Source organism: Triturus cristatus, chromosome 6, assembly GCF_964204655.1.
Source record: "Triturus cristatus chromosome 6, aTriCri1.1, whole genome shotgun sequence".
NCBI lineage: Eukaryota > Metazoa > Chordata > Amphibia > Caudata > Salamandridae > Triturus > Triturus cristatus.
The window spans coordinates 1,635,214,732-1,635,228,831 of record NC_140589.1 but is presented as its reverse complement, the minus strand read 5'-3'; the positions used below and the strand labels follow the sequence as shown (position 1 = coordinate 1,635,228,831).

Here is a 14,100-nt window from a genome sequence, read left to right as displayed (position 1 = left end):
CTACCCACTCCAGACATCTTATGGAGTTTTATGAGGAGGGGTCTCTGAGAAAAGCACGACTGAGTTACTTCAGTATCTAGCGTTAAATTAGTGCCTGCCCTACGTTGGGCGCCATGTAGTGTAGTTCCTATCGAGTACATTAAACTTAATTACTTTGTGTGCCAGCTAACTCGGAGGTCACTAGAAACTTCTCGAATGAACAAGAAGGGATTAGTTTCTGACAACAGCATAAACATGACAACTTTGTTTCCCTTAGAATCGGAACACGTCTCAGAATCGTGGAAACAATAGATAACAGTTTCACTCAGTCAATCGTGCATGCTTAGTTTTTCCAGAGTTACACAGAAATAGATAGACGGGCATTTCAATAAAAGGGTTTTATTGAACAGTCTTGTTTCTCGGGTAAGAGATATGAGCTGTTACGGTCATTAGACAGAAAGCAAGATACAATACACACAGCATAAGCAGTAAGAAGAAATAATACTGCAATAGTATTGTCTTTTAGCTATGACATATATTCATATATACATACATAAATAACACAGGCTAAAAAGTGAATACTCGTCTGATGCTTCAAATAGTCCTACCCTCGTGTACCTAACCTAAGTGTAGTGTGAGGTAAGAAGTAGGTGCTGTTTGCTATAGTATGGTATATACTAAGTTTAGTATGCCAAGAGTACCTCTAGGTTCTAGTCTGCTCCATACCTTTAGAATGAGCGAGGTGGGAATCTCTATCCGGGTCTCAAACTCGAACACCCCGCGAAGGGAGTCAGAACACTGGAAGCTGGATTCTCTGCGAGCAGGCATGACAGCATCTGGTCAGTGCATTAGGCCGGGATATGGGCTCTTCCGAACTTGCTGTGGTGAACTGTGCAGTCAAGTTGTGCTAAGTCGTGCCGTCGTTTGCCATGGTAAGGGAAGGCATATTTAAGACATCATGGATGAACCCCTAGGGAATAGTAGTTCATGCATAATAGATGTGTTCTTGGAGAAATCAATAATCCTAGCTAGGGAAAGTCCCGCTCGGCTTAAGGGTCTGGTTTCCAAGAACTCGTTGTGACGTGGGATGGACGGATGTAGGTGACCATGTCTGTATTTGGTTAGCATGGCTAATGCCAAAATAAGGGCTGGGATTCAATGCCTAAATAAGGGCAAAGCGAGTTGTGCCTAAATAAGGACATGATTCAGGGAAACCTATATACGGGTATCTAAATGGAAACACAACAAAAGTGTTGGATTGGGGGGGGGATAAAATGTACTATTTCTTCTCCAGTCAGTGCAATAGTAGGGAAAGTGTTGGATAGTGGATTGGTAAAATTTACTATTCCCACTCCAGTCAGTGCAACCGTAGGTAAAGTGTTGGATTGTGGAGAGGTGAAATTTACTATTCCCACTCCAGGTAGTGCAACAGTAGGGAAAGTGTTGGATTGCAGAGGGGTAAACATTACTATTCCCACTCAAGTCAGTGCAAAGTAGGGAAAGTGTTAGATTGCAGAGGGGTTTGAATGTACTATTCCCACTCCAGCCAGTGCAAGATTAGGGAAAGTGTTGGATTGTGGGGTGAGGGGGTAGAATTAGAAATTCCCACTGAAGTCAGTGCAAAAGTAGAGAAAGTGTTGGATTGAGAGGGATCAGATTTACTATTCCCACTTCATTCAGTGCAACAGTAGGGAATATGTTGTAATGCGGAGGGGTAAAATTTACTATTCCCATTCCACTCAGTGCAACAGTAGGGAAAGTGTTGGATAGCGGGGGTGCTACAATGTACTATTTCCACTTCAGTCAGTGCAACAGTAGGGAAAGTGTTGGATTGCAGAGGGGTAAAATGTACTATTCCCACTCCAGTCAGTGCAACATTAAAAAGAGACTAATTAACTTGAACAAAATAAAATAATTTCTAAAACATACTAAATAGCTAAAATTATAGATATGTAAACAATCTAAATGCATTTTTTTAATTAATAAATTAAATATTTATTACAATGTTTAATACGTATAATACATAACTACAAATATTATAATTAAAATACAAAACTATTTTCTCAAATTAAGAGACGGGCTGGTGGAGCTGGCAAGGGTGGCAGTATAGGAAGGGGGGGGGGTGTAGCTTGGCAGCCATCATAAAGTCAGGCAAATTGAGTCTGTTGATCTCAAGACTCTGTAGGTGGTATTGTTTCTAGATCTTAGGATTGTTTCCTCAGCTAAGCCCATTGTCCTAGTGGAACATCGGGACCCCCTTGTCAGATGGGAGCATCTTCCCATACCAGTGAAAATACATTGGTGGGCGCCATTTTAGAGTCGGCTTCCGTCTAGAAGGTAAGAGCCGAGCTCAATGGGGGTCAAGCTAGGCGCCAGCAGGATCCCAAAACCCGAGCTCAGGTCGTGAAAGGCTGCCACCAGGATCAAAATTGTCACACTAAGGCCTCTTCACGGGCTCCCCACTCACCACTTCTGAAGTGCGTCCGCTGTGGATCACGGAGGGCACTGCCGGTCGTGCTCAAGTGCCCCTCCCTCTCCAGCAGTAGCCGTGCTCCGTTAGCAGAGCGGGAACGCGAAATGATACAAAAGCGGTGGAATCGGCAGGCACTTTGAGGTGAGGGCTGTGGTGTGGGGGCGTCGGATTGCTGGGCAGAGCGCGGGTCGGTGGCATCGCGGTGCGCTCCATTCAGCACCAGGCATTTGTTCGTAGCTCATGGAGCTCTCATAGCTTGGGAGCCATCTTAGTCCAATCGAAGGAAGGGACGTCACGGCAGAAATCTCTGCGAGGATCGGTCGGAGCAGAGCAAAATAAGTTTTAACATGAACTGCTTGCATTCCAGTTGTAGAACCTAGAGGATGGTTAGGCAATGCGGTGAAAGCGCCATTCTGGAGGCTGAATTGAGGGTTCACAATGGAGCAACATCTCCGAACGGCCATGATGGGAGCTGGCTTTTCATGGGACTACCATAGGTGCCCCCCAGGGCCACAACCGGAGGGCCTGCTAAGGGGACCACAAAGTCGCTTTCCAACTGCCTTTCCATGTCAGGAAGGCCAACATGGAAAGCTGTCAGAAACCGACAACATAATCCCGACATCAAACCGAAACTGAGTTTCCCCCACCAGTTTAAACTCTAACCGCCAACATTGTAATTCAACGTTCGGTATCTAACCCTTCCATGTTGCATGGAAAGCGGCTTTCTGACCGATATCGAAATAAGGCCCAATATTTTAAAACTATACTAAACAACTATATTAAAAAACATTAACAATTAAAAACATTTTTTAACATATACTATTAAAATACATACTAAAATATATAAAAATAATTGAAAACGATATTCTTAGCAATGGTATTTTTATAAACTCTATTAAGGATTTCGATATTGTGAAAATCGATATTACTTAACTTAAAATTGATATTCTTGGCAGCGATATTCTTGCAAACAATATTTTTGTGTGACGATATTTCAGACTCAATATTTCTGTCTGATGATAGTTTATTTCCTATATTTTGTCTGAACATCAGTAAGAAGGACTGCTAGTGGTCTCTACATCCCTAAACCCAAGTTTTTCCAAGGGTTTGTAGGCTTGCCTCCTGATCTCTGAAGTCTCAGGGTCGCAAAAAACTTCTTGCAACTCTGCTGGTGATGCTGGACTCTGCCATGTGAGTCCTACCATTCTCCGATGTGCCAGCTCCAGTCCTGGACCTCAGAAGTGGGTTCTGCAGCTGCTTTCTGCAAAAATCCACACAGTGGCCCCATTATGCTGATCGGAACCAAAGCAGTGCCCTTTGATGCCAACGCAGCGCTGATTTGACAACGACGTGGATCCAGACTGCGAGGTTAGTTCACTACTCAGTGCTGATCCGAAGACACAGCTGCGAGGCTTGACTTCGATGCAGCGCTGATCCTTTGATGCTGATTGCGAGGCTTGACTTCGACACAGCGACCCAACTGCATGAATTGGAACTGATGTATCTTGTCTTCGACGTTAACGCTTGCTCCATACAAAGGTACTTGTTCAGCAGGCCCTGCATGGGTCCTGTATCCAGCCTGCCCTCCATTGCGGTCAGCCTAGAACTTTAGATTAGACCCCGGTCTAGCGGAACTTCAAGTAGCATTTTAGCGCTATTGACTTCTAAGCACTATTTTTGGATTTAAGCTTTAAAAATTAATATCTCGACTTTTACTTATTGGATTGTTGTCATTTTGGTCTTGTTTTACTAACATAAATATTTTCTATATTTCGAAAGTGGTGTAGAGTCTTTATGTGGTGTTTTCACAGTGTTACTGTAGTGAAAGTGTTGCACAAATACTTTACACATTGCCTTTTAAGCTAAACCTGACTGCTCTGTGCCATGCTACCAGAGGGTGAGCACAGGTTAAATTAGGTTGTGTATCTGACTCACCCTGACTAGGATTGTGGTCTTGACTTGGACAGGGTGTGGATCTGCCAACTAGAGATCCAATTTCTAACATCAGAAATTAAATATCAAAGAAAAGCAAACCTATTTGGACACATTTCTTGTAATATATGGTGCGCATTTTCTATTCTATGCATATCAGTTGTGTTTCAGCAACTCCCAGCCAGTTCACTCTTTCAGTTCACTGTGGGCCTTCTGGGAGCGCCCCCTCCATTGTACCCAGAAACTGTCCTGTGGCCTGCAGGACACTGTTGTATATTGAACTTAAAAATAGATTCAACAGACATCTGTGATATAAAGATGATTTGGAATAAAAACAAAAAAAGCAGTTTCATGACCAAGAATCCCTCTTTTTGCCCTCTTTAAAACATACATAATTGTGCAAGATTTTTGTTTCCTGCTGTAAACGAAAGCACCTCCCCTATCAATCCACCATGGTAGTTAATACAATTTGGGAGAGATTGACATTTCTGTGGTAACTAATACATTTTTATAAAGTGTGAGGAGCTGCCTTCAGATCTGTATTCAGAATTCTAAGTGGCTTTTGATCTATTTCAGCTAGAAACACTGTCAGAAAGTAGTGCTTTTGGGAAATGGTCCACTGTTCAATCCATAGAACTTCACTGGTTTCATTGAGGGGATCCAGCGCTCACCTTTGGATATTTGGACTGTGAGACTGAGAATCATAGATCAAAGACAGTGTGCGCTGGCAGTGTCCACACTAACCCAACATTACAATTCAGCAACAAGAAGTAAACTACTTTTAATGTGAAAACCAGATGTACCTTAAAGAGCAAATGAGGTGGGAAAAGAAATCAAACCGTTTAAAAATTAAAATGTTAACAATAAATATGGTAAAAAGGTGTTGCTTTCTAAACTAATGAAACATCAAAGATACAGAAAAACTATCAGCAAACATATTGACTAAACTGGATTGCACCTAAAGATCAGGGGAAAACTCAAACATAATTAGAAGTTTTATGAATAAAAAAAATTGTGGAAAAACTAACACATTAAATCACAGATAACATTATAGTTACAAATATCTCTAATGGAAAGTAATTATAAAAAATGACATTAAAATAGCATGGTAAAAATCAGAATTAAAAAACAATGAAAATGTAAACACTGACAGCATTTTAGACACTGAGAAAACAGTATGCAAGGGCTTTTAAACAAAATCCTCTGATAATAATGGACCAAGAAAACTAGCCAATGTAAAATAATTTCCCAAATACAATTATTTTACTATGCTATATGATCAGTAAAGTTATGTCTGATTGAATTGCTTGTACTCCAAATCCCATAGAGACTTCAGGATAATATTACACATGGAATAAGCATTCCTAAATTGAACATCATCTTCCAAATGAAAAAAACTTCAACATGAACTAGTCTTCCCTCCAGGAACAATAAAGCCATCATGATGTATCTTTCAACCGTGCAGACAATGGTTCTGTGGAGACAAGGCCATTCTTGGTTCTGTGGAGACAAGGCGCCTCACTAGCTAAAATGATTCAGTTTCATGAATTGGCTACACCTCCAGGCCAAACAGGGTTATCATTTATAATCTTTCTTTTCTTTCATTGTCTGCACACTGTTTAAGGATCCTTCTACAGGCTTGTCATAAGTTGCTGCATCTCATTCCTACATTGGGCAGGTAAGAATTTGTTGGTATTCCAGACTGACTGGAAAATATGAAATTGGTAATATCTCCATCATCAAGTGCTGAAATTGGAATTTGTTTGAATATGTGTGCAGTTTCGGGAAAACTGCTCTTAGCTGCACAGATTGGGGATAGTGCCAATGTACCACAAGCCTCAATGATTACCTTGTGATTTATTAAAGCACACAGACATAATTCAGAAAAAGGGGAGTAACATTTTCTCCTTCCAAATCTCATAAAGTTAATCTGCAGCAAGTCCTTTTGGATTTCTGAATGCTATGTTGTATTGTGACAAAAATTGGTGTACTTAAAATAAAAGAGGGAGAGTTTTGACAGCTCATTACATAAAGCAGAATGGGTGAAGTTAATCACTTCGAGGCCAGCATAATTGTGAGAAGCCAACCTTTTGCGAGGCATATTTCTCTAAAGAGGCTTCTGCCTTGATGGTGGAGTTGTTTATGAGGAAGAAACTGTGACAGTAAGTCAGTCATGTCATGGTGGCAGTGTGGACCTGTCACAGTTATGTTTTATTCTGAAGACAGAGACCAAAAGCTTGAGTCTATCTTAAAAAACATAACTAATGATAAGCAGGTGTTAGGAGTTTTCTCTCTGGACATGGGTGAAAATTGCAGTCTTTTTGTCCAGGAGCACCACAGTTTACATGACAAACTTGTACAAGATCCATGCCAATGAGGATAGTGTTGCAGAAGCCACCTTGATAATTCAGACTTTATGACACCTTTCTCACTGGAGTTGGGGGCTGTACAATGGGCTCCCAATACAAGAGCTAGTAATAGCTCTGTTATTGGGAAATCAAGTTCCCTTAATAAAATGAGATGAGGAACCAATAGCTGTGCCGACAGGATGTACACCAATTTTTGGCAGACATCCTATTACCACCTGACTCTAAATCTACAGAGGCCCTTTGTCTTTGGGTGCGTTTTTCACTATTATAAAACAAGCACAACTGGTGCCAAAGGAAGAAGGGAAGACAACCATTCAAATCTACCATGAATGAAAACAAAAATGTTACTGATGTGCCCCTTTAAACCACTCGCTATGCGCTAGACATCCTATTTACATGGATCAAAGAATCAATGAGTTGAGCATAGCACAGAAGTAGTATTGGAAGGATCACTAAAGTGCATATGAAGTGAATGGACAGATTTCCTATCCTGTGCCTTAAGCAAAGCCAGGTTTGTGCACATACTGATATTTTATACATGTACAAGGATTCTGCCCCTAGGGCATTATTCAGTTAATACCTCCAGCTTGCAGGAGATGACTGTCTATAGTGAGGAATTAAAAAGATCGGAATATCGATTGAGAGAATGACTAGGGTTTCCAAGGGTGTCCTTGGCCTCCACAGTCTGAGGATGACCATTGAGAAGGTTCTGAGTAGTGATCACATTGTGTCTTTGCCTCTTGTGATAAGCAAGGATGCATATTAATTATGGGCACCTCTCATGAAAACCTGACTGACTGCCATAAATGTGCACTTCAAGATTTCCTTCATTCTAAAATATTCCCTCTTCCATGGCCTACTGGCTGAATTTGACCCCCTTCCATGAAAAGATATGAATACCTCAGTGCACCACACATTGGCTGTGATGCTTCCTATTCAAAAACTCATGGTCTCTTAGACCAAATGCCCCTGCCCTCTATTGAAGTGAAAATGTGTTCCTTTTTTTAGGTTCACCTCAATTTTGTTACCTTCCTACTTTTGCAGTGAGACGTATCATCAGAATGATCTGAGTCATGCTTTCAAATGCTATCAAGATTAACTCCTTTACATCTATGAGAAATTTCTTAGACTCTTCAATTCCCTTAAGAAGTGCTCCTCCTGTGTATGATGCTGGGATATATTTGCTCTGTATTTTGGAGCTCAGAACGTTGTCTGCTTCCTGGGAGAATTTAGTATAGTTACTATCGGCAAACACTGCCACAAAGAGAGATAGACTTGCTATCCCACAATTCAGCAAGTATGCGATATAGGTGTGTAGTGGTAAATTGGGGTTGTATGCAAGGAAATAGACTCAATATTGATGAATCTGGGAACATTTTGCAATCCAAAAACAAAAGGGGTGAAACAAGATTGGTGATGGTAAGAGACATTGTTGAGAAACACCAGGAATTAATAATATTGAAATTGCGGGTAAATGTGATGCAGATGCACATACAGTGTTATTTTTATATTCATTTTGATTAGGTAGTGCACATTGCAAATTGAATAATTTAAGTGCTTCAAGGCACTTTTGTCAGAAGCTCTGGCAAAACTTAAGATACATGCTGATACTAATGAGAGGGGTTAGAAATAGTAGTAGCTTCATGTTTCATTATACACTCTGCAAAAGGGGTTACATAGGTGTCTCTAATACATTTTACAATATCATTGCAACCATATCTATTGATGATAGGTCGGGGGGTCATTAGCAACATTTTTGTCCTGGTTCACCACGGAATTACAGGAAGCCAGACGCTCGAACAGACACCTAGAGAAAACCTGGCAAAACAAAGAAAACCATGGAAGCACGAAACAACCATAGGAGCGCCCTGAAAGAATGCCACCAGTGCATAAGGAACACCAAACGGACCTTCTTAAAGGACATAATCCAGGCCAACGCGACCAACACCAAGGAACTGTTCAGCGTCATACAGCAGCTTACAAAGCCGCCGAGCGAATCTATGGACATCACACCTTCCCAGCAACTCTGCAACAAGCTCAGCACATACTTCCACCGTAAGATCAAGGACCTCTATGACAATTTCAGCGAACCAACGCGGGACATCACCCCCCCCCCCGTCGCGGCCGATCGCCAAACGATCTTGACCTGGAAGCCCACTACCATCGAACACATCTCCACGAGCATGCATAAAATCCACTCAGGAGCCCCCACGGACCCCTGCCCACCCCACATTTTCCACAGGGGCGCCACCGCATCGCACCTGAACTTGGACGTACCATCAATGCCTCCTTCACATCCGGCATCTTCCCAGACGACTGAAAGCGGGTGGAGGTCAAACCCCTCCTCAAGAAGCCCACGGCTGACCCAACGGACCTGAAAAACTACCGGCCCATCTCTCTCGTCCTTTTCGCAGCCAAGGTCACCGAGAGACTCGTGAACACTCAGCTGACCACCTTCATCGAAGAGAACTCCATCCTAGACGCCTCCCAGTCTGGATTCTGCAGCAACCACAGCACAGAGACCTCTCTCCTTGCCGCCACAGACGACATCTGCCTGCTACTCGACCAAGGACACACCGCGGCCCTCATCCTTCTAGACCTCTCCGCAGCCTTCGACACCGTCTCCCATCGCACCCTCGCAGCCAGACTTCACGACGCCGGGATACAAGGAGCCGCCCTTGACTGGATCCGATCCTTCCACTCTGGCAGAACCCAGAGGATCAGACTCCCTTCCTTCCTCTCCGAACCCACCGACATCAACTGAGGAGTGCCCCAAGGCTCATCACTAAGCCCCACGCTCTTCAACATCTACATGGCACCCCTCGCCGCCATCGTCAGACAGCATGGGCTCAGCATTGTATTCTACGCAGACGACACCCAGCTCATCCTCTAACTCACAAAGAATCCCGAAGACAGCAGACTCTGCTTCCAGGAGGGAATGAAGAACGTGGCAACCTGGTTGAACGACAGCTGCCTTAAGCTCAACTCAGGGAAAACCGAGGTCCTCATCCTTGGACCCTGCACTGCCTCCTGGGACAACCCCTGGTAGCCCCCCTCCCTCGGGACCCCACCCACTCCTACAGACCACACATGCAACCTTGGCATCATCCTCGACTCTTCCCTCTCCATGAACCACCAGGTCAACGCCGTCGCTTCCACTAGCTTCAACTGCCTGTGCATCTTCCGCAAGACCTTCAAATGGATCCCCCCCCGACTGCAGAAAGACCGTTACCCACACGCTCATAACCAGCAGACTGGACTATGGCAATGCCCTATACGCCGGAATCAACAGATCTCTCCTACAGAGACTCCAGACCATCCAAAATGCCACCACCAGACTTGTCCTCGGAACTCCACACCACAAACACATGACCCAACACCTACAAGACCTCCACTGGCTCCCTGTTGAGAAGAGGGTCACCTTCAAACTCCTCATCCACGCCTACAAATCCCTCAACAACATCGGCCCCAAATACCTCAACGAGAGACTATCCTTCCACGTACCCAAGAGGAACCTCCGCTCTGCCGACCTCGCCCTGGCAGAGGTCCCCCGCATCCGCAGAAGTAGAACAGGCAGGAGAGCCTTCTCCTACATTGCAGCCAAGACCTGGAACGAGCTCCCCGTTAACATCAGATGATCTCCAACCCTCCACACCTTCAGGAAAGACCTCAAGACATGGCTCTTCGACTGATTCAGAGCTCCCCCCCCCCCCCCCAGCACCTTGACACCCTCGCGGGTGAGTAGTGCGCTTTATAAACCCCTGATTGATTGATTGATTGATTGTCCTATCATCTCCTACGGACAATTATGTAGGTGGAGCACCTGGTTAGTGAAAAATTTCACAAATCTACATTACAGGTGCTCTAAAAGTCATGTGCTTAGGCATACCGCAGAAGTTAAGGGGGTGTTTATTATAGGGTCATAGTCCAGCAACCGAGCTACCTCCTCAGGTTTTGCAACTGCTTCTGGGACGCTATTAGGTTTACTTGCTTTGATCAAAAGAGAGGATGGTCAGTAGTAGTTTTCTGAAGGTAGCCAGGTTGTGGTGCATTTTACAATTTTGGAGGTGAGAAATTCAGTTTTAATAGTAATTCTGGCCGGAGGGATGAATTCTTGAAGGATCTAAGTTGAAGTGTCACTGACTAGCACTTTTGTAGTCTTAAAATGAGTTCCAATGGAGCATTTTGTTCTTTTTATATTCTTTCTACTGGGTAAACAAGTAGACCAGTGTATAGTCTGTTACCTAATCCAAGCACAAATTTACTACTGCACCCACCACTGTTCTACTAAGATAAAGAGCCTAGTGCTTTCTTGGAGGAGGTTTATTTGGTAGATAATAACTTTAATTACCATCTCTATTTAGGAATGAGACTGAGGTCAGTGTCCCACATTTACATTAGCTTCCTGTGACTCTGTGTCTCTGAAGAATGTGTTTAGTAGGTGACTCTGGCCAAGATCAAGGATATTTCTTTTGGGATATGCTAAGCTAAAAGCTGTTTTGGCTCATTCTTCCATGTGTTGCTTTGAGGCTCTCTAATACATTTATGAACTGACCTTTGTCTCACAATACTTGTGAATATATTTGTTTTGTTGGAAGAGGAGTGGAATTGGATGTTAAATGTTCTGAGCTGAGGCTTTGAAGACTCTAAGATGGCCCATCTGAGGTTTGATGTACATTTTGAAGAGGGAGGGCTTGGTGGAGGCGATCCTGGGCGGAATATGCAGGTAACTGAGTTTAATGGCAGGGTCAGGCCTGCAGTATGAATTTATGTATATAATTGACAAGGAAGAATCTGATCTGAAAAAAGCAAGGGAATGGTCGTGATGCAAACTTCAGTTTGGAGGTGGTGAAAGAGAACGGAGCATTATGTGGGGCTCCATATAGAAGGTGGCTGAGAATTAGTATGCTGTGGGATCTTCACGCATCATCCAAATCATTGCACAGGAATTACAAACAGAATAGTTAGTGCTTTACATAATTCTCTCCACGTGTTCATAAATGGTTCAGTGTTCTTTGTTCCTGTTTTGTCCTATGTTTAGGGTGTAAGTTGGTTTGATTTGTATGCTTAGGATCTAATTTGTTGTTTTGCCAGCTAGCAATTGTTCATTGACAAGTTGCTTTTGCATAGCAGCTATTATGGTCAATTGTATTCAGTGTTGAATTTTTTGAGGAGAGTCTGACCAGACAGTATTACAGTGCTGTGGGTACCTACTTTTGTAGATAGTTGTAGAATGCTGTATTGACCTCAGTGAAGATGAAAGGGCCTGTGAGGGGTATAGGGCTAAGACTTAGGTGGTTCTAATTTTCTATACCTTTTGAAGGAGGAGGAGTCTAACCATTTTTAAAGCTGTTGAATTTGGGGTAAGGTTGTTAAGGACTATTGTGGGTTAATAAACCTTTAAGCGTTTTGAAGAATTGTGTGGGCTTTTTATGCCAGTAGAGACGATTCCTTAGAAGTACCCATTTTTATCTTGAAAATTGTCTCATAGTATGCAGAAGAGGCAAGTCTTCTTTTGCAATATAATGACCAAGTCAGTTGAGTTATAGGGTGGGACAGACCTTCTTTCAGTTGTTCAGCAGGTCTGTGAACTATGGACTGTGTGTTTCTCTGATTCTTTTCCTTTCTAGAGAGAGTGCCAGTATCCATCTGAGGATATAAATTTTCCAAGCTATGGGACATCATTTTGATGTATTCAACATCCAGGTCCTGTAGCCTTAGAGCCCGACGGAGCGGGCTCCACCAACCATTAAAGGCCCGAGCCAAAGGGGAGGGCCATTAACAAGGGAGCAGGCCTTTATTGAACGGTAGAGCCTGTTACCAAAAGCTCTAAGGCTATTGGAACACTCCACCCCCAGAAGGCAGAATATTCTAAATAGTAAAACAAAGCCCTCACAGAGCCCACGGGGACTGAAATCCCCTCGGGCTCAGAAGGCCTTTGTTCAAACATTGGAATGTTAATGCTCCGAGCTTCTGCCAGCCATTAGAAACCCGGGGCACTCCATGTCTTCAATAGAGCACTCAACATTCCAATGTTCTAATATAGCATAATACAACCTCCACAATAAATCTGTGTGTCAATAATCACACTATAATAGATATCTAGTCTGTGATAGTCTACCTACAAATTGGAGGTAAATTATTCATGGAAATGGTCAGTTGATATAGAGAAACCCAAGCCTATAATAGAAGTGTGGATTATTAACTCCAATTCTGCGCAATGTGAAAGCTTGGTTGGCAGTCCTAGACCCACCCTTCTAGGAAACCACCTGTACTCATCTTAGGAAAAAAGCCCTCTATTGGGGAATTAGGCTTTTGCATATCTATCTCGTACATTATCTTGCCCGGCTTTTGTAACCATGCTCTAATTTATTGCACAAGTTTCTTTCCTTCTCCTTTTTTCCAGTCCTACAAATTCTTGATGTTGACTAAGGTGTTTCATGTTTGACAAAAGCCTGGTTCCAGTGGTGTCACTGTATTTTAAATGGGGCACGAGCTACAATACACCAGCAAATAACCATTGTTTAGAAAATAAGGCTTTTTTGAAGATCACAAATTCTTCATGTACACAAATATCACAAACACAGATGCATGCATTCGAAAACAGATGAGTGAAAAACATGACCCTATTGTCTCTCATTGCATCTTTCATGTTTATATTTCTATCTGCACCTGGGATCTTTTTGTTAACATACTTACTGTAAACAGTTCTGAGCGTGGCTGGTGGATAGAAATGATCACTATTCTGTCATTCCGTGCAATGTCAGATAGCAGACGGACAATATGGTTCGCAGTCATGGAGTCCAAACCCGTTGTAGGTTCATCAAGCAAAATAACTTCTGCAAGCACAAATGGTATCTGTTGAGCTACTTACAGTTGTAATCATTATGTAGAGATATCACTGGTTGTATACAACATTTCCCCAGTATCAAAGGACAAGGTGAGTCCGTGAACCTGGTGCTGCATATCATTTTGTTTTCATGAAATCTGATAGGACAGATGATTGCGTCAATCTGTACTCACCACCAACAGCCTTTGTAGCGGCAACATTCACATCGAGAAAAGCTTTACATAAATGTATATTACCTTAATCTACAAAACATGCAGTACACAGGAAAGATCCTCACTGACCAAACATAATGACAGCAGATTACCATAAAGCCAGCCAATGAGAAATCACAGACAGCACAGAGAGGATGTTCATACTCAGGAAGCATTGTGAGGCTATACAGACATTAGCAATGTGCTACATAAATACTGATATCACAACGTAACATATCGTAACACAACTTAGCATTAAGCCCCTCCTTCTTGAGGGGTTGTTGCAGGGTTCAACTGTTCCTTGGA

The 14,100-nt window shown here is 42.9% G+C and overlaps 1 protein-coding gene across 1 annotated transcript in view; it reads right to left on the bottom strand.

Moving 5' to 3' along the window:
* The window catches only part of ABCG5 (ATP binding cassette subfamily G member 5), a 243,689-nt gene that overhangs the window by 162,604 nt on the left and 66,985 nt on the right, over positions 1-14,100 (bottom strand). The window contains exon 6 of the mRNA XM_085612783.1: positions 13,453-13,592. Within this exon, the coding sequence (XP_085468909.1) occupies positions 13,453-13,592 (140 nt within the window). The remainder of the gene's footprint in view (positions 1-13,452; positions 13,593-14,100) is intronic.